General features: G+C 34.7%; 5 protein-coding genes across 5 annotated transcripts; all 5 read left to right on the top strand.

Moving 5' to 3' along the window:
• The first annotated feature begins 2 nt into the window (after positions 1 to 2).
• On the top strand, positions 3 to 6,460 carry LOC131666991 (uncharacterized). The gene is made up of 18 exons (XM_058940141.1): positions 3 to 483; positions 565 to 690; positions 760 to 925; positions 999 to 1,375; positions 1,444 to 1,615; positions 1,682 to 1,875; positions 1,943 to 2,087; positions 2,164 to 2,449; positions 2,774 to 2,990; positions 3,055 to 3,183; positions 3,250 to 3,409; positions 3,479 to 3,855; positions 3,933 to 4,104; positions 4,163 to 4,356; positions 4,427 to 4,571; positions 4,648 to 5,386; positions 6,265 to 6,342; positions 6,429 to 6,460. Exons 1-16 carry the CDS (start codon positions 244 to 246, stop codon positions 4,935 to 4,937), a joined length of 3,390 nt encoding a protein of 1,129 aa, XP_058796124.1. The 5' UTR covers positions 3 to 243; the 3' UTR covers positions 4,938 to 5,386; positions 6,265 to 6,342; positions 6,429 to 6,460.
• Positions 6,461 to 6,822: 362 nt separating this feature from the next.
• LOC131667038 (esterase FE4-like) lies at positions 6,823 to 8,679 on the top strand. Its single transcript, XM_058940210.1, has 7 exons — positions 6,823 to 6,842; positions 6,963 to 7,067; positions 7,129 to 7,505; positions 7,572 to 7,746; positions 7,807 to 8,000; positions 8,059 to 8,218; positions 8,273 to 8,679. The coding sequence occupies exons 3-7, from the start codon at positions 7,293 to 7,295 to the stop codon at positions 8,584 to 8,586; spliced, it is 1,056 nt and encodes a 351-aa protein (XP_058796193.1). The 5' UTR covers positions 6,823 to 6,842; positions 6,963 to 7,067; positions 7,129 to 7,292; the 3' UTR covers positions 8,587 to 8,679.
• Positions 8,680 to 9,671: 992 nt separating this feature from the next.
• LOC131667037 (esterase E4-like) lies at positions 9,672 to 11,931 on the top strand. The gene is made up of 8 exons (XM_058940209.1): positions 9,672 to 9,855; positions 9,927 to 10,055; positions 10,129 to 10,288; positions 10,352 to 10,728; positions 10,796 to 10,967; positions 11,039 to 11,232; positions 11,300 to 11,456; positions 11,531 to 11,931. Exons 1-8 carry the CDS (start codon positions 9,772 to 9,774, stop codon positions 11,839 to 11,841), a joined length of 1,584 nt encoding a protein of 527 aa, XP_058796192.1. The 5' UTR covers positions 9,672 to 9,771; the 3' UTR covers positions 11,842 to 11,931.
• A 662-nt stretch (positions 11,932 to 12,593) lies between these two features.
• On the top strand, positions 12,594 to 19,447 carry LOC131666990 (uncharacterized). The gene is made up of 16 exons (XM_058940140.1): positions 12,594 to 12,878; positions 12,951 to 13,079; positions 13,149 to 13,308; positions 13,368 to 13,744; positions 13,816 to 13,981; positions 14,047 to 14,240; positions 14,300 to 14,447; positions 14,506 to 14,809; positions 17,088 to 17,313; positions 17,379 to 17,507; positions 17,583 to 17,742; positions 17,811 to 18,187; positions 18,267 to 18,432; positions 18,506 to 18,699; positions 18,774 to 18,921; positions 19,006 to 19,447. The coding sequence occupies exons 1-16, from the start codon at positions 12,687 to 12,689 to the stop codon at positions 19,311 to 19,313; spliced, it is 3,378 nt and encodes a 1,125-aa protein (XP_058796123.1). The 5' UTR covers positions 12,594 to 12,686; the 3' UTR covers positions 19,314 to 19,447.
• A 676-nt stretch (positions 19,448 to 20,123) lies between these two features.
• On the top strand, positions 20,124 to 22,803 carry LOC131667036 (esterase FE4-like). Its single transcript, XM_058940208.1, has 8 exons — positions 20,124 to 20,602; positions 20,668 to 20,796; positions 20,869 to 21,025; positions 21,085 to 21,461; positions 21,522 to 21,687; positions 21,770 to 21,963; positions 22,025 to 22,172; positions 22,250 to 22,803. The coding sequence occupies exons 1-8, from the start codon at positions 20,402 to 20,404 to the stop codon at positions 22,555 to 22,557; spliced, it is 1,680 nt and encodes a 559-aa protein (XP_058796191.1). The 5' UTR covers positions 20,124 to 20,401; the 3' UTR covers positions 22,558 to 22,803.
• The last annotated feature ends 1,991 nt before the right edge of the window (positions 22,804 to 24,794 follow it).

The following is a 24,794-nucleotide window of genomic DNA, read 5'->3' as shown; positions in this document are numbered from 1 at the left end:
AAATCTCTTACGTACGAATAAGGCTCTATTATCGTTGATTATAGTCTGCGCTGCAATCTGCTTATATTACCCAAATCTGATCACGGAATTAAAAGTCAGTAGTGGAAAAATCATTTCCATTTTCCGTTCACAATTTTCAACTTGGCGTATGCGACTCCTGCTCGCAAATTATATTACTCAATCGCAAAAATAAGTCGTGTGTCATACCAATCATATCAGGAGTTTATAAGTCCAACGGATTACATGGCTTTCGATCCATTTAAACATCGAACGTTGGACTCATTGAATCCGCTTACGAAAATGCGTCTATTCGTATTTTTTTCTATTCTGACCGTATCCGCGGCACAAGAAGCTCCTCCTGAAGTACAAACGAAATTAGGTAAGATTGTTGGCTCAACGATGAAATCTAGGTCAGGAAAAAATATTCTTGCATTTAGAAATATTAGATATGCCAAAGCACCGGTTGGGGAAAAGCGTTTTTTGGTGAGCTTTTTTTCAAAAACAAAATTCTTTTTTTTCCCCATCACTGGAATATTATTGAATATTATTTTTGTCGATCGATAGCCACCTGTTCCGGTAGATCCATGGTCTGATTTGTACGACGCCACAGAGGATGGTTTTGCATGTCCTTATTACAAAGCTGCAAATACTTCAGAAGACTGTTTAGTTCTTAACATATTTACCACCGAAGTAAGTACTCATATTTATTAAAAAAAAACATTTTCAAATGTAATGTAATGCAATTTTCTAAATACTTAGTTACCATCGCCAGCAGAAAAACAGCCATTAAAAAAACCAGTTATAGTTTTCATTCATCCAGGAGGATTTCACAGTTCTACCGGTAGAAGTTCTTGGTTTGGACCACAATATTTGTTGGATCATGACATTGTTCTCGTAACGTTCAATTACCGAATCGGTGCTCTAGGTATTATATATCTATCCAATAATAGTTTTTCCGTAAAAAAGGTCAAAATTCATATCATGAAATTTGTTTGTAGGTTTTATAAGTACAGGCGACGAATACGCACCCGGCAATATTGGCCTGAAAGATCAAAATTTAGTACTAAAATTCGTTAGAGACCACATTGAGGATTTCGGTGGAGATCCCAATTCCGTAACACTGACAGGTCAAAATGCAGGTGCTTGTAGTGTAATTTTACACATGATGTCTCCGATGTCAAGAGGTTTGTTTCATCGAGTTATTGCAATGAGTGGCTCGCCAGCAATGATCGAACCATTGCCTGGTCATCAGAAACACTTGGCTATTAAACAAGCGGAAATATTGGAGTGCCCGACTGAAGATATGGACAAGATGTTTGACTGTCTCAGATCTAAACCTGCTGAGGACTATGGAAATTCAATGGCTAACTTGCAGGTACAAACTTTGCCTTTATCTTTTAAACCGATTATTTAAGTAAATACTTTGAAGTACCGATATTTTAGGAATGGCATATGGATCCAGTATTAATTTGGTATCCTGTCGTCGAACCTGATATACCTGGAGTAGAAAAATTTTTGACTGATCAACCAATTGATCTGTTGAAATCCGGTGACTATGAACAGGTTCCTTTAGTTACAGGCTGCGTCAGAGACGAGATGGGCTCCTTAAACATGGGTACGCTATTTAATAAAACTATGCGAATGAGAATATTCAATTTACTTTAACTTACGTTGTTTGTAGAAGCGATTGAAGCGGCAAAGAAAGGCGATGACTCGATATTTATAGATCTTACCGAGAATTGGTCGAAAATCGCGCCAATAAGTTTCATGTATGAACGAGGCACTGATCACTCCAAAACTGTCAGTAGCGAACTGATGAGCTTTTATTTTAATAATGAGCCTATTACACTTAATAACTCGATAGGACGCGCTAACGTAAGTTTATGTTGTAACATTTGTTATATTTTTAAGTGATAACAACAATTATCAAATACAATTGCAGATATATACCGATGCTATAACAGTTTATCCAGTCAGAAGACACGCTTCGATTATTGCCAAAACTTCAAAACATCCAGTTTATCTCTATATGTTCACTTACGAGGGACCTTACAGTTGTTATATGTGGAGTGATGGAAAGCCATATGGTGAATTGTCATTTTTTTAAATATCTCAAAATTAAATAATCACGGATGTCGTTATTTTATTTAATTATTTATTTAGGCGTAGCGCATCAAGATGATCTATTCTACATATTCTACACATCAACGTTCCCAATGATTGGTAAAAATGATAAAGAAGCTCATTTAGTCGACAGAATGACAGCAATATGGGCGAATTTTGCCAGAACCTCTGAACCTATTCCTAAAGACAATGCTCTCTTCTCTGGAGTAACTTGGGAAAAATTGTCACCCGATACTTACAATTATCTTGATATCAATAGTCAACTCGAAATGAAGAAAAATTTTTTCGCCGACCGCATGAAATTTTGGGAGACATTATATCCTACGTGATTATTTCACTATTCTGGTACTTAAGAAATGTCAATATACTTTTATAATAAGAGTATGTATCTTTCAAATCAGTCAAATCTTAATGAACTAATTTTTTCTGCTTTGTGGACGATTTTGAAATTCATTATCGCAATAACTGAGTACTAAGAATAAAAAGATAATAGAAAAATTTTCCTCGCTAATTTTAGTGTTTATTTTCCTTATGTTACTTTCGCGCCGCGATAACGGTACATCAGCTAAACTATAAAGCTATCTGTGGTATCACGAAAAATTAGTCATACGCAAGCTCATCGCGTTTATCACGCTCGTACTTGCTCCAGTTCAATTGGTAGCATCGACATGAATAAAGTGTGGCTATCTTTATTATTCGTTCTACTCAATATTATAATATGCATTTATGGACAGAAAAATCCCAAAGTTCGAACGAAACTTGGAGAAATCACCGGTACGATAATGAAAACCCGTCGCGGCAAGGATATTTATGCATTTAGAAGTATTAGATATGCCAAAGCTCCAGTTGGCGAAAGACGTTTCTTGGTGAGTTATCTGAAAAAAAAAAAATATTTGTCCGATTGAATTCACGGTAAATCCATTATTCTAGCCTCCAGAACCAGTAGATTCATGGAATGGCACTTATGATGGCACACAAGAAGGTCCAGTATGTCCTATGTACAGTACTAAAGCGAATGTCTCGGAAGATTGTTTGGTTTTAAACATTTATACTACACAAGTACATAAATGAATAAATATAAATATTATTTTAATAAAAATAAAGCATCATAATTTTATTTCTTAGCTAGCAAGTCATCATAAATCAGTTAAGAAGCCGGTCATAGTTTTCATTCATTTTGGTGGTTTTAAAAGTGGTTCGGGTAGAAGTTCTATCTTAGGCCCTCAATACTTACTCGATAAAGATATAGTACTCGTAACCTTCAATTACCGTCTAGGACCATTAGGTAATATCTTTTGTATAATTAATTGTTCGAAATAATAAATTACATAAAATATTTACTAATAAATTATAGGTTTTATCAGTACCGGCGATAAATATGCACCAGGAAATCTCGGTCTAAAGGATCAAAATTTAGTACTGCGATTCGTCAAAGATCACATCTCAGTCTTCGGTGGAGATCCTAATTCTGTAACTCTAGCCGGCCAAAGCGCTGGATCACGGAGCGTTTACTTGCACATGATGTCACCAATGTCAAAGGGTTTGTTTCATCGAGCTATTGCTTTGAGTGGTCCAGCCATGACACTCGAACCATATCCACGAGATCAGAGACATTTAGCGATCAAATTAGGGCAGCTTGTCAATTGTACAACTGAAAATATGAAAAAAATGTTTGATTGCTTGAAGACTGTGCCAGCTGAATTATTTGGCACTATTCAGAATAAATTCTGGGTAAGACTGAAGTTTTTAAATAAATTGGGGTTTTTAGTATACGTATGAGTAGTTAAAATATGCGATTGCGTCATTAGGATTGGAGAGGTGATCCAGTGTTAATATGGTACCCTGTAATCGAACCTGAGATTCCAGGAGTAGAAAGATTTCTGACTGATCAGCCAAATAATCTTGTTAAGTCTGGAAACTTTTATCAGGTTCCATTTATCACTGGAGTTGTCAGAGACGAAATGGGAGCTTTCAATATAAGTAAGTGATACTTAAAAGTATCAACAAATTTTATTTTATTGTGAATGACAATTTTTAGGATCCGTCGAAGCTGCACAGAAGGGTGATGATTCCACCTTCGTGGAATTGAACAATAATTGGGAAACGATAGCTCCGATAAGTTTCATTTATCAACGCAACACCACAAAATCTAAGATTGTTAGCAGAGAGTTGAAAAAATTTTATTTCAACGATGAACCGATTTCATTGAAAAATGCCATTGGCCGTGCTTACGTGAGTTACATGTTACTATTGATTTTTTTTTAAATGAAAATATACGGTTTCAAAATAATTCATTTTACAGATATATGCAGATGCTATAACTCTTTATCCTGTCCGAAGAATAGCTTCATTAATGGCAAGTGTATCAAAACAACCAATTTATTTTTATTTTTTTAATTACGAAGGCCCGTACAGTCTTTACCATTGGAGCGACGGTAAACCATATGGTAAAAAAAGGATTTTTCTTTCATTAGATCAGTCAGTCATTTATTATAAAAGAACAATATTTATGAATGATTTCAGGTGTTTCTCATCAAGACGAACTGTTTTATATATTCTACACGGCATTCTTTCCGATGATTAAAACAACTGATAAAGAAAACGAAATACTCGAAAGGTTTACGACTATTTGGACGAACTTTGCGAAAACTTCGAAACCAATTCCTAATAATAATTCACTATTCCAAGACGTTACATGGGAAACATTGAACTCGAACACTTTTAATTATTTAGAAATTAATAATACGCTCCAGATGAAGGAAAATTACTTTGCTGATCGTATGCAGTTTTGGGAAAAACTTTATCCCGCGTAACTTAATAAAAATTGTTTAATATATCTGTACTTTACACTTTGTTACAAGACAATTTACGCCTTATTTATTCGCGGCATAAGATATGGAATGTGTGAGTACGCAGGCACACGCGCGCAATATTACATTTGTAGAGAGAGAGAGAGAAAAAGAGGCAGAGCACAGCAGCATTTCGCCACGACACGATGATTTCCGAAATCGACCGGTCTTAAATGATGCATAAATAAAAGCCCCTCGCGTATTCATGAGGAAAGTTCGGAGCTTCTCCGCTTACTCGCTTAACGTAATCGGACATCACCTTCACTCGCTCGAGGTTGCAACGATATCGGCGTACGCGTCATTTAGCAAGCTTGCATTTACCGAAAAAGCGGAACTAGTACAGAAGTGAATACATAGTACATCGGTACGCGCGAGAAAACCAACCCTCTACTACCAGGCCGTGCGAGGTCCACGTAAGTAGGAATCACCGTTACACTCGCACACTCTCTCTCGTTCGAACTATCTATGTCAACACGGAGTCATGCGAGACTTCGATTGCGCAATCGGCAATTAAGCTAACGGCCTATGTACAAAACGGCGACTTTTGCAAATAAAACATAGATTTTGTGCCAAGGCATTCATCTTTATTTCCCTTTGCGAGCTACCATTACACCTTTCTAACTATTTTGCAAACGCGATCGACAACGGATGAACCCCACCGCCTCCGCGGGCTTATCGGCGTTGATAAGCAGTAGTCTAATACCGCTGTACCGTGTGCACAATAACAGTCAGCTCGTCTTTAACAAGCTTTAGCTAACAACGTAAAATTCGATTCGTTTCAACGGAACGTTGTCAAAAGGTAGCTAATAGCAATGTTGTAATTTCCAAATTTATTGAAAAGAAATATATATCTTACATTTCTATTTTTGTGATATTAACTGTAATAAATATTGAATGTGTTATTATATCTAATTTATGAGTATAATGAGCACTGTTTAAGCTCCAATTACTAAAAAATATTAATAATTATTTATTACATATAATATTCATATATGATCAACATAGGATTAAAGAATTTGATTACTCAAAACCATATGTAACATTTAGATCTACATACATCGTTTAAATTTGGTGAATTTTCTATACTACAATAATACAAATAGTACGTCTCTTGTAGTTGTGATGTTATGCAATAAAATTGTTCAAACGATTTTGAGAAATAATACCGTTCGTGTGATGTATGCAAAAGAAAATGCATCAATTTTGAACGGTTGAAAAACGTTGTTTGTCATAATTTTACCAAATTTACCGCAGTCTCGTGCTGCTTCGCGATACTGACGTGTATTTTTAGTTCCTGTGCATCGCTGGACTGTAGAAATTATTTATCTCGAAAACAATCTATTCCCGCGACATAGAACTTCTCATAAAGGTTAGTAAAAGTTTAACAGAATTGATAAAATTATATTGATAAAATTATATGTTGTTCTTTTCAAGACTTATCAATTTTTATTTTAGTTAATATTCTGGTAGTTATACCGTATATTCGACGGGAATGCAATTTCTGTTTTCTTCAGTACTTCTTTTATATTTATTACAAGTATATGCCTTGCAAGATGCTATTATAAGTACAAAGTTAGGTCAAGTTCGAGGATCTTTGATGCAAACGCGACAACGAAAAAACATTTTTGCATTTCGCGGTTTGTTTTATGCTGAACCACCCATCGGTAAACTCAGGTTCAAGGTGCGTTTAGAATTCGTCATTATTAATTTAAAAAACAAATGAAACGTGTGAATTTCATAAAGGACTCTGTTCCGGTAAAACCCTGGAAACACATATTCAATGCAACTGAGGATGGGCCAGCTTGCATTCAAGCAAAAGGCACTGACCTTACGGAAAATTGCTTAACGTTGAATATTTACACAAAGCAGGTAGATTTATATCATTCACAATTGCCGGTCAACATTAAGTAGTAAATTAAACTATGCGATTAAAACTGTCTCGTCAGATAGTCGACGTGAAACTGCCAGTGATTGTATTTCTACCTCCAGGTGGATTTCACCAATCTTCCGCCCAAAGTTCCGTGTTTGGACCGAAATATTTGCTCGATCACAATATTGTTCTAGTCACTGTTAATTATCGATTGAGCTCATTAGGTAAGATCTGCAATGGCTATAGCTTGAATGAAAATCAAGTGTTGATTTTTGAATACTCAAGGTTTCATAAATACCGGTGATACGTACGCTACAGGCAACTATGGTCTCAAAGACCAGGTTCTCGCCCTTAAATTTGTACGTGATTATATTTCATCCTTTGGCGGTAGTCCCGAATCAGTGACATTGGCTGGTCAGAGTGCCGGTGCTAGGAGTATCGTTCTTCACATGGTTTCACCTTTATCCAGAGGTTTGTTTCATCGTGCAATCGCTATGAGTGGTTCTTCAACTACTCCCATTCCTCCACAAAGAGAACAAATTCAAGTAGCTAAGAAACACGCAAAGCTAATGGGATGCACGACAGATACTAGACCGGAAATGTTTGAATGTCTGAAGGAAAAACCTGCTGAAGAGTTTGGGAAGACTGTTAGAAGTTTTTTGGTGTGATTTGAAAACATTTGTTCTAAAGTAACATTGGACTTGTAGTGATGGTTTAATTTGTTTTAGGAATGGAATGGAAATCCTACATTGGTTTGGTATCCTGCGGTAGAGCCAGTAAACGTTCCTGGAGTGGAAGCATTTTTACCTGACGAGCCGGAAAAATTGATGCGCCAAGGACAAATCTACCACGTGCCACTTATAATCGGCGTTACTCGAGACGAATTCAGTTTTATGGCAACATGTGATTGCGTATAACTCTTCTTTTCAAACCTCATTTTCAAATATATGCTTTATTTTGCAGCTGGAATATGGTCAGCTATGCAAGGAAACGATTCGTATTTCCAAGAACTGAACGATAATTGGTACGAACTGGCACCGATATGTTTTGGCTATGAGCGTCATACTGATCGATCCAAATATATAAGTGATGAGCTGCGAAAATACTACTTTAATGATGAGCCACTTAGCTTAAACAATTCCGGATCCTTACGAAAAGTGAGTAAATAGTAACAGTTTCTATTTATTTAAGTATAAAAGTAAGAATTGAATACAGAATCTTTTTCAGCTTTACGCTAACGCATTGGTGCATTTTCCTGTTTATCGAGCAGCAAGTTTAATATCGCAATTTTCTCCAGCTCCAGTTTACTTCTATGAATTCACGCAACTCGGAAGATACAGTATTCAAAAATGGCCTGATACTGGCAAGCCTAAAGGTACACCGGTCCATCCTTTTTTTCAAATGCAATAATAACGAACTCATTTTTCAGGAGGCGTAGCTCACGGCGACGATTTACAATATATTTTTAATATTGAAAGTGATGCTTATAACTTTCCAAAAAGTTTTCCTTTTTATAATGGCAATGACTCGGAAGTTGTATGGATCAACCGGTGGACATCGATATGGTCAAATTTCGCAGAAGTTGGAGCACCCCTCCCGAAAAATCCTGTGTTATTCGATGATGTGATTTGGGAAAGATTGCAGCCCAATAATAAAAAATACTTGAATCTTGGAGAAGAAATAAGTTTACAAACTGACTTTGAGGAAGAAACAATGAGATTATGGGATAAACTTTTTCCTTGAAAATTATGTTTTTAGGCTTGTGGGGCTAATAGAAAGTTAAAATAGTCAATAGTTGACACTATTTTACGATCTCCTTAGAAAAGCTTGAAACGAGCATTATGTACATGTAATTAAAATATTCATTAAAATATTTATAAAAATTGAGTTTGTTTTATTTTTACTTTTCTAATTAATTATATATTATTATGCATCTCTTATCGAAACTTCTTTTAGCAAAAACTTTACATGATTTTAATGTTTCTTTCAATGATATTTCTTAACTTATGCTCTATCGAGTAGCATATGAAAGCTAGTAATAAATCGAAAATGTATTATCTTATACACACACACATACACACACACACATACACACACACACAGACATATATAAACAATATAACATGCATAATAATGATATCCTTATACTATGATAACCTAGAGAAAATCGCTCTACTCGTGCTTTCCTTACATGATTCTGAAAACCTGCTGACATCATCCGCGTTTATTGGAGCGTTTAGTATAGGTTGACGCCACATTATTATTGAGTAAAACTACAAGGAAAGTTTGCGAGATTGCGCAAAACGTAATTCTATTTTTATTTTATTCGTTTTTTTCATTCCGAGTATTATAACATTTACTATCCAATCTAAAAATCAAAAGATAACTTGTTTAAAACAAAGCTTGTATGATCTTCTTATGTTCCTTCTTATGTTAATGTTTACTAATGAACACATACATGTAAGGTAATTTATTATCTAAATGTCCATAACAAAGTATACATCGGTATCTTTTGAGGAAAGTATTAGAAAAAAATGGCGATGGAGTATTTTTGATAAAATATTCTAATGGAGCCAGCAGCATTTTGGTAAAAAAATTATCAACGATTGCAAATAGTTTCACTAATGAAAATTCATTATCTTATAAAATAAATTGTATAATTCAAGTTCTTCGTCAGCGACCAGAACTCAGCATAAAAAACACAATTAACGAATTTATCCGTGTAACTTGATGATAATAACTTTTGTTTGTCGAGGCGCTTAATCATTATCGCAAGCTATAAAAGCAAGCCTTCCATGACGCGATTGAGTCAGTGCGAACATGTTCAATCTGAAAATAGTGTTGTTGGTGCTATGCGCCACTGCGGTCGGCAGCTATGCAACTGAACTCATCGTCCAAACGTCGCTTGGTCGAATCAAGGGGTCGTTGATGAAAACAATATTGGGCAAGACTATCTATGCTTTTAGAGCCGTTAGGTACGCTAAAGCTCCAGTAGGTCAACTGAGGTTCAAGGTTGGTCATTTTAATTAGTAATATACGTTTGAACAATTATGAGGCCGGATTAAATTTTGTTGTGTCTTTAGAATGCTGTGCCAATTGAATCCTGGAATGACATTTACGATGCCACGCAAGAAGGGCCTGCCTGTCCAACACCGACTGTTAAGGGAGAAATTAGCGAAGATTGTCTCCGTCTAAATGTTTATTCCAATGAGGTATATTTAAATATTTTCTACCAGCTCATCATATTCAAAAAAAAATGCAAACAACGGATGGTTTAATATATAGCTTCCAACTGCTACCAAAAAAGTCAAGAAACCAGTCATCGTCTTTATTCATCCCGGTGCCTTTTACGGATATTCCGGGCAGAGCTCTTCCTTCGGACCTCACTATTACCTCGATCAGGATATCGTTTTAGTTACCATTAATTACAGACTCGGAGTATTAGGTAAAAATATAACCCATGTCAGTGATCATTCAAAATTACTAGAATAAGCATTTTTCTAAATAGGCTTCATGAGTACTGGAGATGCGCGTGCACCAGGAAACTTAGGTCTCAAGGATCAAGTGGTTGCACTTCGATGGATTCAAAACCATATTACAAAGTTCGGTGGTGACCCAAACTCCGTTACTGTCACTGGTTGCAGTGCTGGTTCATGGAGTACCCTTTTTCATCTTTTGTCACCTGTTTCGAAAGGGCTTTTTCATCGTGCTATTGCTATCAGTGGTGCACCCACTGTACCCGAGCAGCTACCTTACAATCAAACGCATTTGATTACCAAGCAGGCTAGTTTTGTCGGATGTCCTACTGATAATGTTGACAAGGCTATAGAATGTTTGAAAACCGTACCATATAAACAGCTTAGTGATTCTCTGCCCAGATTTGCTGTGAGTTTTTTTTTCATAATATCTTATGAATATTTCTTTATATTAACTTTGCTGCATGCGTTTTCAGGAGTGGTACGGGGATCCTATATTAGTCTGGTCACCAGTCGTTGAGCCTAAAATACCCGGAGTGGAAAGATTCATTACGGATCAACCAGAGAATTTACTTCGCAAAAAACAGTTTCAACAAATTCCCGTAATCATTGGTGTTACTAAAGACGAATTTTCTTCTGCTCCATTGAGTAAGACAATAACATATTCCAAAAGTTTTCGAAATCTAAATAACATCTTCAACAATCAATTATTGTTTCAGGTGCCCTTGAACAAGCAATGCAAGGCGATGATTCGATTTATCGTAATGTCACCGAAAATTGGTATTTCGCCGCTCCTATCAGTTTCCAATATGAGCGTGGTACTGAGCGTTCGAAACGTATCAGCCGCGAAATTTATAAATTCTATTTCAATGACAAACCAATCACCGTCGAAAATGGCCCTAATCTTGGATTGGTAATTTCAGATTTTTAAGTAAAATCAAATTTATTCCAAATGCTGTGAGTTGAATATCTTTTTATAGATTTATGCTGACGCACAAATTGGCTTTTTGTCTCATCGATTTGCTCAACTACTTGCTGAATACTCGACTGCTCCTATTTATGAGTATCAATTTGCCTATCAAGGGAGATTCAGCTGGGCCATGTGGAAAAGTGGTCCTAAAAAAGGGCAACCATACGGTAAACAATATAATTTATTTGCTGTATTTCAAATATTGGTCATTAATTTTTATTGGATTTCAATTATTACTTAGGAGTTGTTCATCAAGACGATCTCATATATTTATTCACTATGCCTGGATATGGTTTCCCCGCTTTCAACTCTACTGACCCCGAAGTCAAGATGATTAAAAAACTTACTACAATGTATGCGAACTTTGCCAAAACTGATGAACCTATTCCTAAGAATAATAACCTATTCAAGGGTGTTCATTGGGAGACTCTCGACCCAAAGAAATCAAATTATCTTGAGATTAATGATAATTTTACTATGAAAAGGAAGATGTTTGCCGATAGATACGCACTGTGGGATAGATTATTTCCCTTGCGTCCGCTGCCAAAATGATTTTGTAAATTACAGTTTCTTATAACTTGTGGTTCTATGTGATATTGCAAAGCTTTTATATATTTTTTGTAAAAATAATAAGAATTTCATTACCACAAACTGTCGTAACTAGTTTTTATAAGTTATGATTCATTATCCGTTTACCCACTATTAAAAGAGACGATGATCTACAATTCCTCTGTAGCATACAAAAGCACAAAAACCGAATTTGAAATATATATATATGTAATTATATATATATATATATATATATATATATATATATATATATATATATATATATATATATATATATATATATATATATATAATTTATCCAAATTTGATGACAATCGCTGATTCGTATTAGTGTTTGTAAGAATGGCAAATGAAATTTTTTTACTTGGTTATTTAATTCGGTGATGAAATTATTAGCAGTATTACTTGACATAACGTAATAACTTAGTTTGGTAATCACACTAATATTTTTATTTTAATAACGTTAAAGCGAACAAAAGCTGTGAATAATATGACATAATTTTGATGCTTTGAAATTAACAGTTTTGAAAAATATAACGTTTATAACTACACTTTCTTAATTAATGGCATAGTAATTGATAAGATTAGATAAGATTAAAACAATCTTTAATGGATTACATAGGATTCAATATGTTGAAAAAACAGAGAAATAATCGAACGTTTATACATATCCTCATATAGTGTTTCAATCCGCGCTAATTGCAAACACAAGTGTTTTCCTCGAAGTGCTAGGAAAAATCCCCGATTTCTGTGCTACATATACAAAGTATATATAATCGCTTTACTAGCAAATTCTGAAACAGTATCGATAAACACGCCGCGCAACAATGACAGCGAAAATCAAACCTCTCTTGCTCATACTATGCGTTGTGCATAGTTATGCTTCGAATCCTGAGGTGCAAACTTCATTAGGACGAATCAAAGGTTCATATATGCAAACGGCTATGTATAATAAAACCATTTTTGCATTTAGAGGTGTTAGATACGCCAAATCTACGGAAGGAGAGAGTCGATTTACGGTTTGTATGATATATTTTATGTTTATAAATGTAACAATTTATCAATATTTCTACTATTTAACGTGCATTTAGATTGCCGAGCCAGTAGATCCATGGACGGGAGTTTTTGACGCTTCAGAGGATGGTCCCTCGTGTGGTCTATTGGATCCTCCAAGTATAGTGAGTGAAGACTGTTTAAGAGTGAATATATACACAACTAAGGTATAGTCGTCACATTTTTCGTTTCCTACGTTAATTCGGTACTATACTTACATAATATTACGATTGCAGCTCCCAAGTGCAAATAATAAAGTGAAGCGCCCTGTCATCGTGTTCTTCCATCCAAGTGCTTTTGTTAGTCATTCCGCGCGTAGCGACTTGTACGGTCCTGAATATTTCTTAGATCAAGATATTGTTTTGGTGACAGTCAACTCTAGACTTGCGATCTTCGGTAAATTTGCAACAGTTAGCGAAATATTTTATAAATGCTGATTCGTGAATATCATCAAGGTTTCATAAGCACTGGAGATGCACGAGCACCCGGCAATTTGGGTCTGAAAGACCAAGTAATTGCCTTGCGTTGGGTTCAAAAAAATATCGCATCGTTCGGTGGTGATCCAAATTCCATCACTTTATCCGGCTGCAGTGCAGGAGCTGCAGGTATAATTCTGCACATGCTATCACCCATGTCCAAAGGTCTATTTCATCGAGCTTTCATATCCAGTGGCACGCCCGATATGCGAATATATACGTCAACGAACGAGACTCACACACTACTGACGCAAGCTCAATTGGTCGGTTGTCCCAACGATAATGTTAACGAAGCTATAAAATGTTTAAAAATAGTGCCGCGCCAGAAATACGTCAATACTTACCCGCGGTTTATTGTGAGTTTTAATATTTTTTATCTTTGAACTCCCCTCAAGAATTATTTGAATGTGATTGTACGTGTTACCAGCAATTGTATGGATTTAGAATTTGGACGCCGGTAGTTGAACCTGAAGTAACAGGAGTAGAGCGATTCTTGCCTGATCAACCTGCTCACCTCATTAAACAGGGAAATTTCGAACATGTCCCTTTAATTTTAGGAATCACCAAAGACGAACTGTTGGGGAGCGTTATTCGTAAGTTATACACACGTAATTTTGAAAATTATATTCCAGAATATAAAGAGATTGTTTATCTCTAGGTGACTACGAAGCAGCGCTGAAAGGTCACGATAGCGCTTTTCGTGACTTGAACGAAAACTGGGATGCAGTATTAACGAAAAACCTGAAGTACGAGAGTGGCACTGAATTTTCCAAAAACGTGAGCCATGCATTAAAAAAGTTTTATTTCAACAACGAGCCAGTGACCGTTGAAAATGCTTTGAATCTCGGTAAAGTACGTAGATATTAACGAGAGTCGATAATACGGACGTTGAATGATTAAATTTATTATAGATGTGGTCAGACGGAGGTATTGGTTTCTCATTAGATCGCACGGTCAAGCTATTAGCGAAATATTCACGCGCTCCAGTTTATAATTTCATGTTCACTTACCAGGGCCGTTACAGCTATGGCGTTTGGACTGAAACAAAGAAGCCTGTTGGTAAGCAAGATTATTTTTTCCATCGGCTCTTGTGTTTTATTCATGTCATTCCAATCAGGTGTAGTTCACATGGATGACGTGTTGTACTTTATGACCTCGGCGCTGGAGTTTCCGCGCTTCGACAAAAGTGGGCCTGAATTTGCTATGATGACGAAGATGACAAGTTTATGGGCTAATTTTGCTAAGACTGGCGATCCTATTCCGAAAAACAACGATTTATTTAAAAATGATTTATGGGCGCCTTTCGATCTAAAAAAAGAAAATTATTTGGAAATGGGCCAGAAATTCACTACAAAGTATAAAATGTACGCGGATCGTTTTGCCCTTTGGAATCAATTATTCCCATGGAAAAATATTGGATTGTAAATAAATCTATATAAACCTGTTTATAAAAATAAAAATAATTATAACATATAGTTTATCTTCGTTAAATGTTAATTAGGATTATTTGGCGAAAACATTTATCGGAATTGAATGAAAACGTAGACAAAAAGAAAAATCGATAATAATTTTGTCGCTTTTTGTCATTGACATTAAAAGCTAATCGTTTAGTTGAATAGTGTAACGTTATTATAATATTAATTTGTAACGTATTATAATAAAAAATTCAAACTTAATGAAACAATTGCAATATTATTTTCCGAGATAGAGTAAGAATTTGACGCGCGTTTTATTTTGAAAGTAAACAATATATAAGTTACAAAATTGAAACTGAAGTTCAAAAATGGAATTTCCAGGCATAAGATTGAAGTGTTCTCACGCGAGCGTCGATAATCTTGACCGAAATACTTAGAAAATGGCAACTCTAGGTTACTCCCGCGAAGATAACATTTCTCAATAGCAGATTGACCAAGAATACACGAATATCAGTAGTAAGTATTACATTTTTATCACGGAGTTCAGGAATTTCGTCTGAGAGGACACAATTTTCAATCTCAAAACGCCGTGCAAGATTTTGCTAAGTTCCATCACATCTATCTGTGAAAGGCCAGACAGAAACTTAGAAAATTCACTTGGCTTATAACGTATACATTAGGAGAGGAGATTGACTTAGGTCACTTTTTCTCATATAAGTGATCGTCTTATGAGTTGATAGTTACTAAGTAATCGCTAATGAAAGTAAATTTGCAAGGCTGTAACTACTGAATTAGCAAAACATATCTCAGGTAGAGGCTTATTTATAGGGCTGAGAGCTTATTTCACTTGTACACAGTGCTCGGGTTGCAACACAAGGTGAATTTATACCAGTAGCCGGGGTCTCCTTTCACGCTGGGTTGTCTCTTCAACGCTTTTTTCTGCAATTTCGCACAAACTATGAACAAGCTTCTACGCGAAACCGCGCACGCGGATAAAAAAGTTTGAGTTTTAAAAAATGAAAATCAAGACGCAAAAGTTTATGATGTGAATCGCTTAACATAAAAAAAAACGCAGTACAAAATTATAAATAAACAAAGTTAAATAAATGAACAAGAGAATATTTACAATAAAAATATACAAATTTTTGAAACCAGAATGTAGCTTATGTTGTGCCGAAGTATATCCAAGATAGGATTTGTCAATTTAACAAATAGAATTTGAATAATAATTTAATTATTAATTATTATTGTTTATTAATAACTTTGTTCAATAATTGGTTATCAATACGTCAAACTCTTACTCATCTTCTTTAAATCGGTATCTACGCTTAGCTACATTCGACTTAATGTTACAGTAGTGTATTGCAAAATTATTTCTAAATTATATTTGTAGATAACTAAGTATCGTAGGTTGAAAATTAATTAATACGCATTAAAAGTTTATATTAGAAATCTATATGTGTATTAAAATTAACTTAAAAAGTATTTTTATTGGTTAAAAAAGCTAATAGTTATAAATGTCGTTTAGTAAACAACAGTTTTAATCTAGATGTGACGTCACGTTTCATATAAGGTGATGAATTACACAACTAAGCCTATAAGTGAAGTAACGTCTTAGTTTAAAGACAGCGCTTTTCCCTATTTTCGGGAGTACAGCGGATTACCATTGCGCAGTAAAAAGATCAGACTGGACCGTCATAGTAAATATTACTCAACCATTATGATGCACATTGTGCACTGAACAATCATGATTCTTTACGAAATATTAGCGGATTTATTCAATCAATATTCAAATATATAACAACAGCTTAACTCGTTACTTGTATAATTAACAAATGACATGTTAATTTACTTTTTAATAAGTAAACCGATAAGCTTCTCAGTAATTGATAAGAATTACTGCCACTGCGAAATAATTATTTTGCATATTGCGAAAAATTTCTGCCGTAGAAGTTTTACTGTTCACACGCGTGATTCTGATAACTCACTTCAAGACACTGAAAAATAAGGAAACATTTTAAAAATGTAGATTGTTTCAATATCTTTGTATATAAAATCAACAGTGCCAAGAAAAATTAAGTTTGTTTACATAAAATTACTTTGTAGATAGTGTAAATTTCGTCTAAGCGAATCTTTTAGCCGACAAGGGTAAGCTGATACAAAGTTAGTATTACAAAGAAATATGTAGAATGATTTATATACATATATATATGCGTCACCGCATTATGGAAAATCCTATCTTTCAAGAGTATAAAAGGCCTGACAGTAACGAAGTCTGACTCATTATCACGAAAACGCTTCGAGTGAAAATGTCATTCAAGCTAAAGTCTTTATTTGTATTATTGACGCTATGCGTCATTGCAACGTGCCACCTTCCCCCAGAGCCTCAAGTACAAATTTCCTTAGGCAAAATTAAAGGCTCTTTTATGGAAACAGCCCTTAAGAAGAGAATCTTCGCGTTTCGAGGCATAAGATTCGCAAAATCCACTGCAGGAGCAAGACGATTTAAGGTATGTGTTTATATTATAAATATTTTACAAAATCAGTTTAAATTACATTTTACTTGTTACACTAGCTTGCCGAGCCAGTTGATCCATGGACTGGAGTCTACGATGCCACGAAAGACGGGCCTTCGTGTTCTCTGTACGATGATGCTGCAATCGCAAGTGAAGATTGTTTGATGCTTAATGTTTATACTACCGAGGTAATTCGATTTTTTTATTTTATATTATTATTTTATTTCAATGATATTACCAATTGTATTTTACAACAACGTCAGTTACCAAAAGCCAATCGCAAAGTTAAACGACCGGTTATCGTATTCTTCCACCCAAGTGCATTTCAAAGTTTATCCGGGCGTAGTGACATTTATGGTCCGCAGTACCTTTTGGACCAAGATGTCGTTCTCGTCACAGTCAACTATAGACTCGCTACTTTCGGTAATTATTTTCATTTGTCCATTAAAAATGTATTTATAAAAGGAATCAAATCATTCTTTGAATCACAGGGTTTATCAGCACTGGAGACAATCGTGTCCCAGCTAATTTAGGTCTTAAGGATCAAGTGACCGCTTTGATTTGGGTACAAAATCATATTTCGGCTTTCGGCGGTGACCCCAACTCTGTGACTCTCAGCGGTTGCAGCGCTGGAGCCGTCGGAATCGTTCTGCACATGCTGTCACCTATGTCCAAGGGTCTCTTTCACCGGGCCTTCATCTCAAGTGGTGCGCCAGAAACTCGCTTCAAATCGTCCACAAACGAGACTCATATTCTTTTGGCTCAGGCTAAGCTTGTCGATTGCCCTGACAACGATGTCGACAGGGCTCTCGCGTGTTTGAAGACTGCTCCGAGAAAAAAATTCGCCGACACTATGTTCCAATTCTATGTAAGTTTTTCTCAAAAAGTTCTAATGTAATTTCTGTTGGATTGGTTGAAAATATAATAAAAAATTAACGTATGCGCAGGAATCTCACGGAGTTGACATTTGGATGCCAGTGGTTGAGCCGAATATTCCAGGAGTTGAAAGATTTGTTGTCGGTCAACCTAATGATCTGATTAGACAGGGTAAAATTCATCCTGTACCTTTAGCCATAGGTATCACGAAAGATGAATTGTTAGGAAGTGTTGGTCGTAAGTAAAATATCATGTTTTTAAAATTGCTTGGAAATGAATAATATTTAAACTTTCATATTTTTGTATTCAGCATTGTATGAAGCAGCAGTTACAGGCGACGATCACGAATTCCGTAACTGGACAGAAAATTTCAGTTATCTGGCTCCAAGAGCTCTGCTGTACGAGCGCGACACTGAGCGTTCAAAATACATCAGCCGTGAGCTTTATAGGTTCTATTTTAATAACCAACCTATTACCATCCAAAATTATAAAAAACTTGGCGAGGTATAAAATGATAACCGCTATATTAAAATACATCTATTGATATTATTCATAAAAGTGGTCTCTCTTTTTTATAGCTGTGGTCGGACAGTAATATTGGTTTCATTGTTAACCGTGCTGTAAGACTACTTGCTCTACACTCCAAGGCACCAGTCTACAACTACATGTTCACTTATCAAGGTCGCTATAGTAATGCCGTCTGGACCGATACGAAAAAACCGATTGGTACGATCATTGTTACAGGCATAATATGAGCTTTTATCTTGTTTATAGATTTGTTTCATTCATTTAATGATTATATTTTATCAGGCGTGACACATATGGACGACTTGTTGTACTATTTGACTTCGTTATATCAGTTCCCGCAATTTAACACTACAGACCCGGAGTGGCCAATGGTGACAAAAATGACTAGTTTATTGGCGAACTTTGCTAAGACCGGTGAATCCATTCCTAAGAATAATAATCTATTCAAAGATGTTACATGGGATCCCTTTAACCCAAATTCTCAAAATTACCTAGAAATAAGCGAGAAATTCGTAACCAAATATAAAATGTACGCAGACCGTTACGCTATCTGGAAGAGACTATTTCCCCTTGAGCCTATTGGACATTAAATTAAATTTATAACTTGATCAAAAATATACTTGTGAAAGCAATATTCGAATTCATCATTATGGTATTTTAAATAAAATATTGTAATATAAACATCAACTACACACAATGGAAATATTTAATTCATGATTCAAAAATTTTAATTATTAGAACAGTTGCATTAAGAGGAAAAAGTTCTTTTTCCGGATGGAAAGATTATATCTAATATATTACGGTTATTAGTCCAAAATATATATATACGTGATATAACATGAGAGAATACTCGTTCACAATCAGGAGAAATAACAACCTCATGAGGCACGTGTAATAATCTAAAAACATTTAGTAAGAGGCACTATCGGTGGTATTTGCATTTAGCTAATAAAAAAAATTTAGGTAAATATTTTACGAAACGTGCAACTGATTAGCGTAAACCACGATTACTGCGTCAACATAGCCAAGCGAACATTGTTTAAGAGCTAATATAGCTCATTAAATATAGTTAGCTTTTATCTCGGTAGCTTTTATGCGTTCTTCGGTAAACATCACGTTTGAAAATCTAAATAAAGACCATAATATAATCAAGTATTAAATCGGAGTTTCATACAAATGGTTCTCTTATTCTTTACGACATGAACCTGATTTCTGAGCTCGAAATAGAAAGAGAAAGGCCGTTGACGTCTGCAAAAACAAACAGGAAGTTTTTCTTATTCACGGTCATCAGATATAACAAATCTATACAAAAGATGAACGAAGTCCATGTGCAAAATTGCATAAGGGGAAAGATTTATTCCATGATAATATTTACGTGAATCACAATATTATGTTTGGTATAAGATATCATGTGTTTACATTTTCTTCAAGCAATACCCAGAGCTTTAAGCACTTTTTCAATTACAAAATGTAACAAAACAAGGAAAATTTTAAATAATAGCAACAGATTTTGAGGGTCTTGAATATTTATATACTGTAAATGGAAGTCAACTAATTGACATCAATTAAACATAAATGATTCCACGCAACTGAATGAGGAAACTTCCATTTATAATCATATAAAAGGTCTCAGAGTACAGACTTCTGACGCATTATCACGAAAATACGTCGAGTGAAAATGTTGTTTAAGCTAAAGCCTTTACTTATATTGTTGGCGCTATGCGTCGTTGCGACGTGCAGCTATGCCACAGAGCCTCAAGTACAAATTTCTTTAGGCAAAATTAAAGGCTCCTTTATGGAAACAGCCCTTAAGAAGAAAATCTTCGCGTTTCGAGGCATAAGATTTGCAAAATCCACTGCAGGAAAAAGACGATTTAAGGTATATGTTTATATTATAAACATTTTGCAAAATCAGTTTAAATTACATTTTACTTGTTATACTAGCTTGCCGAGCCAGTTGATCCGTGGTCTGGAGTCTACGACGCCACAAAAGATGGATTTTCTTGTTCTCTATACGATCCACCAGAAATCACAAGCGAAGATTGTTTGATGCTCAATGTTTACACCACCAAAGTAATAAAATTATTATTTTTATAACATTTAATATATTTCAATTATAATAATAGCGGAATTCCTTAATTTTAGTTACCATCAGCTAACATGAAAGTTAAACGACCTGTTATCGCATTTTTCCACCCAAGCGTTCAAGCCTTTTCTAGTAGAAGTGATAGATATGGTCCGCAGTACCTCCTAGACGAAGACGTCGTTTTGGTCACGGTCAATTCAAGACTTGCCACTTTTGGTAAACAGCCTGATATTCCGTATAAAGCTATCAAATCAACGTGATTATCTAATTTTCAGGTTACATCAGTACTGGAGACGATCGTGTCCCAGCTAACTTGGGCCTTAAAGATCAGGTGGTAGCTTTAAAATGGATACAAAAACATATCTCAGCTTTCGGCGGCGATCCCAACTCCGTCACCTTAACTGGTTGTAGTGCTGGTGCTGTTAGCACCATTCTACACATGCTGTCTCCCATGTCCAAGGGTCTCTTTCATCGGGGCTTTATCGCAAGTGGTGCACCGGAAACTCGTTTCAAATCGACCACAAACGAAACACACATTCTTTTAGCACAGGCAAAACTTGTTGATTGTCCTGATAACGATGTTGACAAAGCACTTGCATGTTTGAAGACCGCACCGAGACAGAAATTTGTCGACACTATGTACCAATTTTACGTGAGTTAAAAAATCATCCAGCTACGGAGAGAATTAAAATCTAATATGGGATGTTTGCAGCAATCTCACGGAGTTGACATCTGGATGCCAGTGGTTGAGCCGAATATTCCAGGAGTTGAAAGATTTGTTGTCGGTCAACCTAATGATTTAATAAGGCAAGGCAAATTTTATTCAGTACCTCTAGCTATAGGTATTACTAAGGACGAATTGTTGGGCAGCGTTGTTCGTAAGTTAAAAATTAACGATCCATTTATTTTATAGAGTCTTAGAGACCTATAATATTTGAGATTCCATTGGCTTATCTTTAGCATCATATGAAGCAGCAGTTAAAGGCGACGATCGCGTTTTTCGTAATTGGACCGAAAACTTCGATTATTTGGCTCCAAGATCTATGTTGTACGAACGCGATACCGAACGTTCAAGAAACATCAGCCATCAGATTTACAAATTTTATTTCAACAACGAGCCCATCACTACTAAAAATGCCCATAAACTTGGCGAGGTACGTAAAAATCGTTGCTGTTAAATACATTTGATAATAAAAATTTTTCATTTTTATATAGATGTGGTCGGACAGTAACATTAATTTCATTTCGGACCGTGCTGCTAGACTATTGGCTGAATATTCTAAAACGCCAGTCTACAACTACATGCTTACTTACCAAGGTCGCTACAGTAACGCTGTTTGGAGTGATACAAAAAAACCTGTTGGTAAGACTATACTATCTTTTACGTGTATTTTTATATTTTTTTCCGTTTTTCATAATATCTTTGTTTATTTACTTTAGGCGTAGTACACATGGACGACTTGTTGTACTACTTGACTTCGTTGAATGCGTTCCCTCAATTCAACACCACCGACCCCGAGTGGCCAATGGTCAGGAAAATAACCAGTTTATTGGCCAACTTTGCCAAGACTGGCGAATCCATTCCCAAGAACAACGAATTATTCAAAGGTGTCACATGGGAACCCTTTAACCCGAAGACTCAAAACTATTTGGAAATGGGCGAGAAATTCAGGACAAAGTACAAAATGTTTGCTAATCGGTTTGCTTTTTGGGAGAGACTATTCCCTCTTGAACCTATTGGACAATAGAGAAATGTCGTAATATTACAAAAAGGCAATTATCAAAGAAAAATAAAAATTAATTCAGTATTTACTTTACTATTATTGTTCAGAGATTAATTATTTGACTTAAAAACTAAGATTATTGAAACAGCTGGTTTAGAAAGAAAAATGTATTTATACAGCTTGAGATAACATTAGCTAATAAATGATACATTGAAGTTTTCCGTTTGACAATCATGCGATATCTTATGTGAAACAAAGACGAATCGTACTCTTTTTAGTTGAACAAACTTGCTTTAATAATATTTACCTTTCCTAATTTTACATATGGAAGTTAATTCGTGACTTAATTCGTTGAATTTTACTAAAATAAATCATTTCGAATTCGTGAAGACAATATCATAAGGATAAATATTATTGATTAATAGATTATCATTCTCACTTGTTAAATGCTTAATTTATCATTTTATTATTTAGAATTTTTAATAAAATTTAGAGCATACGTTTGAAGCACTTTATGTGCAAAAAGCAACAATCATAAAAATAATCGACAACGAAGTTGATTTGAACTTGTTTGTTATTTGTCAAAATTTAGCTTCTAGTAGACTGAAATCGAAAATAGTTATTGATGTATACGATAACGACAAAAATTTGATATTTGGAGACTTGAAATATCACGTTTAAGGAAAGAGAGTCAAGATTGATACCTTGATAACAAAGATTTTTTTGATTAAACAATATCTTCGTAAACCATTGTCTTATCTTTGATATAAAATATTTGTGCTCGTCTTTTGTGTTAACTATACTCGGAGCATTAATTTGAGGCAATTTACGAGAAAAATAAGTTTGAGAATTATCGCGAAATGTACGTGTTCGTTTGATTTCGTTTTACGGTATATTGATTCAACTAGATAATGAAATTTGAAATAAAATAATTTATTTCATTCCGACATATACCTTTATTAAGGGTCGAAGAATAAAAAAATATCACTTTAATAGATCCCTCAAACGAGTTAAATTTAACACTAAATGTTTTTTTTTTAATTATGTCGAGTCAAACATTAACTTCTTCTTTGTTATACAAAACAATATAACAAGAGAATCTGAATTAAACTTCTTTGTTAAAATGTCTCTGGAAGTTATTAATTCACTTTTACATTATTATGGAAACAGGTTGAAATTAATGTTCAATAAAATAAATAACATATATTTTCTATAAATGTTACTGCTTTCGTGACTTTAAGCCATACAGAGCGAGCTCAAATTGCTCTTGGAAAAATGAAAGTCAATTGCAGGAATTGAAAGATTTTTGACAAGCCTATAACTAATAATACTTATAGTGAATTAATCTGCTGTTTACATTTCTTGACACATTTAGTGTGACTCGCAACTGCTCGCAGTAAAGCAACAATGAGAGACTTTATTGCTGCAATTTTAACGGGAATCTAAAAGTTTGCCTACTTTATTTATACTTTTTTTGTGTACAACAAAAAATGTATATAAATAAAATTATAGAAAACAAACGATACGACTCACTTTTAAGATTTTTAGCTATATAGAACAATTAATCTTTAATATGATGAAGTTAAGATATATTAATAATTATTTTTACACTTGATTGTGATTATTGAACTCATCAAATTGAAGACTGCTGTTTTTGATGCGTAATGATAGGGACCATCGTGCTTTTTAATAGCAGGCATTGAAATAAATAATATTGAGCTCGAGCTATTACGAAAAAAATATACGTAGTTATTTTATTAGTTCGTGCTGTTTTGCCGTACTTAAAGAATTCATCACTTAGACTGTCAAATAAAATCATTCAAGTATAATACTGATAGCTCAAGCACAGTTTTTGTGCACATTAATAGTATAGCCTTTATATATTTTACTTTTTATATACTTTAATATTACGGCTCTTCTCTGAAACTGCCGGTAATCTTGATACAAGAAAAAAAATTTATATTTCACAATTATGAACTGCGGTACAATCATTGTCAATAAAGATAATTAATTTTCCTTATTGATTGAACCCCCATGAGCATAATTATTCCACGTCAAAAGTCAAATGAATTATCAATCTTATCTCGCTTTCAACCGTTAAGGAAACTATGAGTTTTTATCTAAAAATTCAATATCACAAAGCAATGTAGAATAAAAATAGCTACTCCATTTGTAAACAATTTACTATATCGAATGGCGAACAAGGAAAAGTTTTATATTTTCTGGGTAAATCCATAAATATATTTCCCGTCATCGGCGAA

This window comes from Phymastichus coffea, unplaced genomic scaffold (genome assembly GCF_024137745.1).
Source record: "Phymastichus coffea isolate CEN01 unplaced genomic scaffold, Cenicafe_Pcof_1.1 PCOF00062, whole genome shotgun sequence".
Taxonomy (NCBI): Eukaryota; Metazoa; Arthropoda; class Insecta; order Hymenoptera; family Eulophidae; genus Phymastichus; species Phymastichus coffea.
The sequence above is the reverse complement of the archived record's forward strand: the minus strand, read 5'-3'. Positions and strand labels throughout refer to the sequence as shown.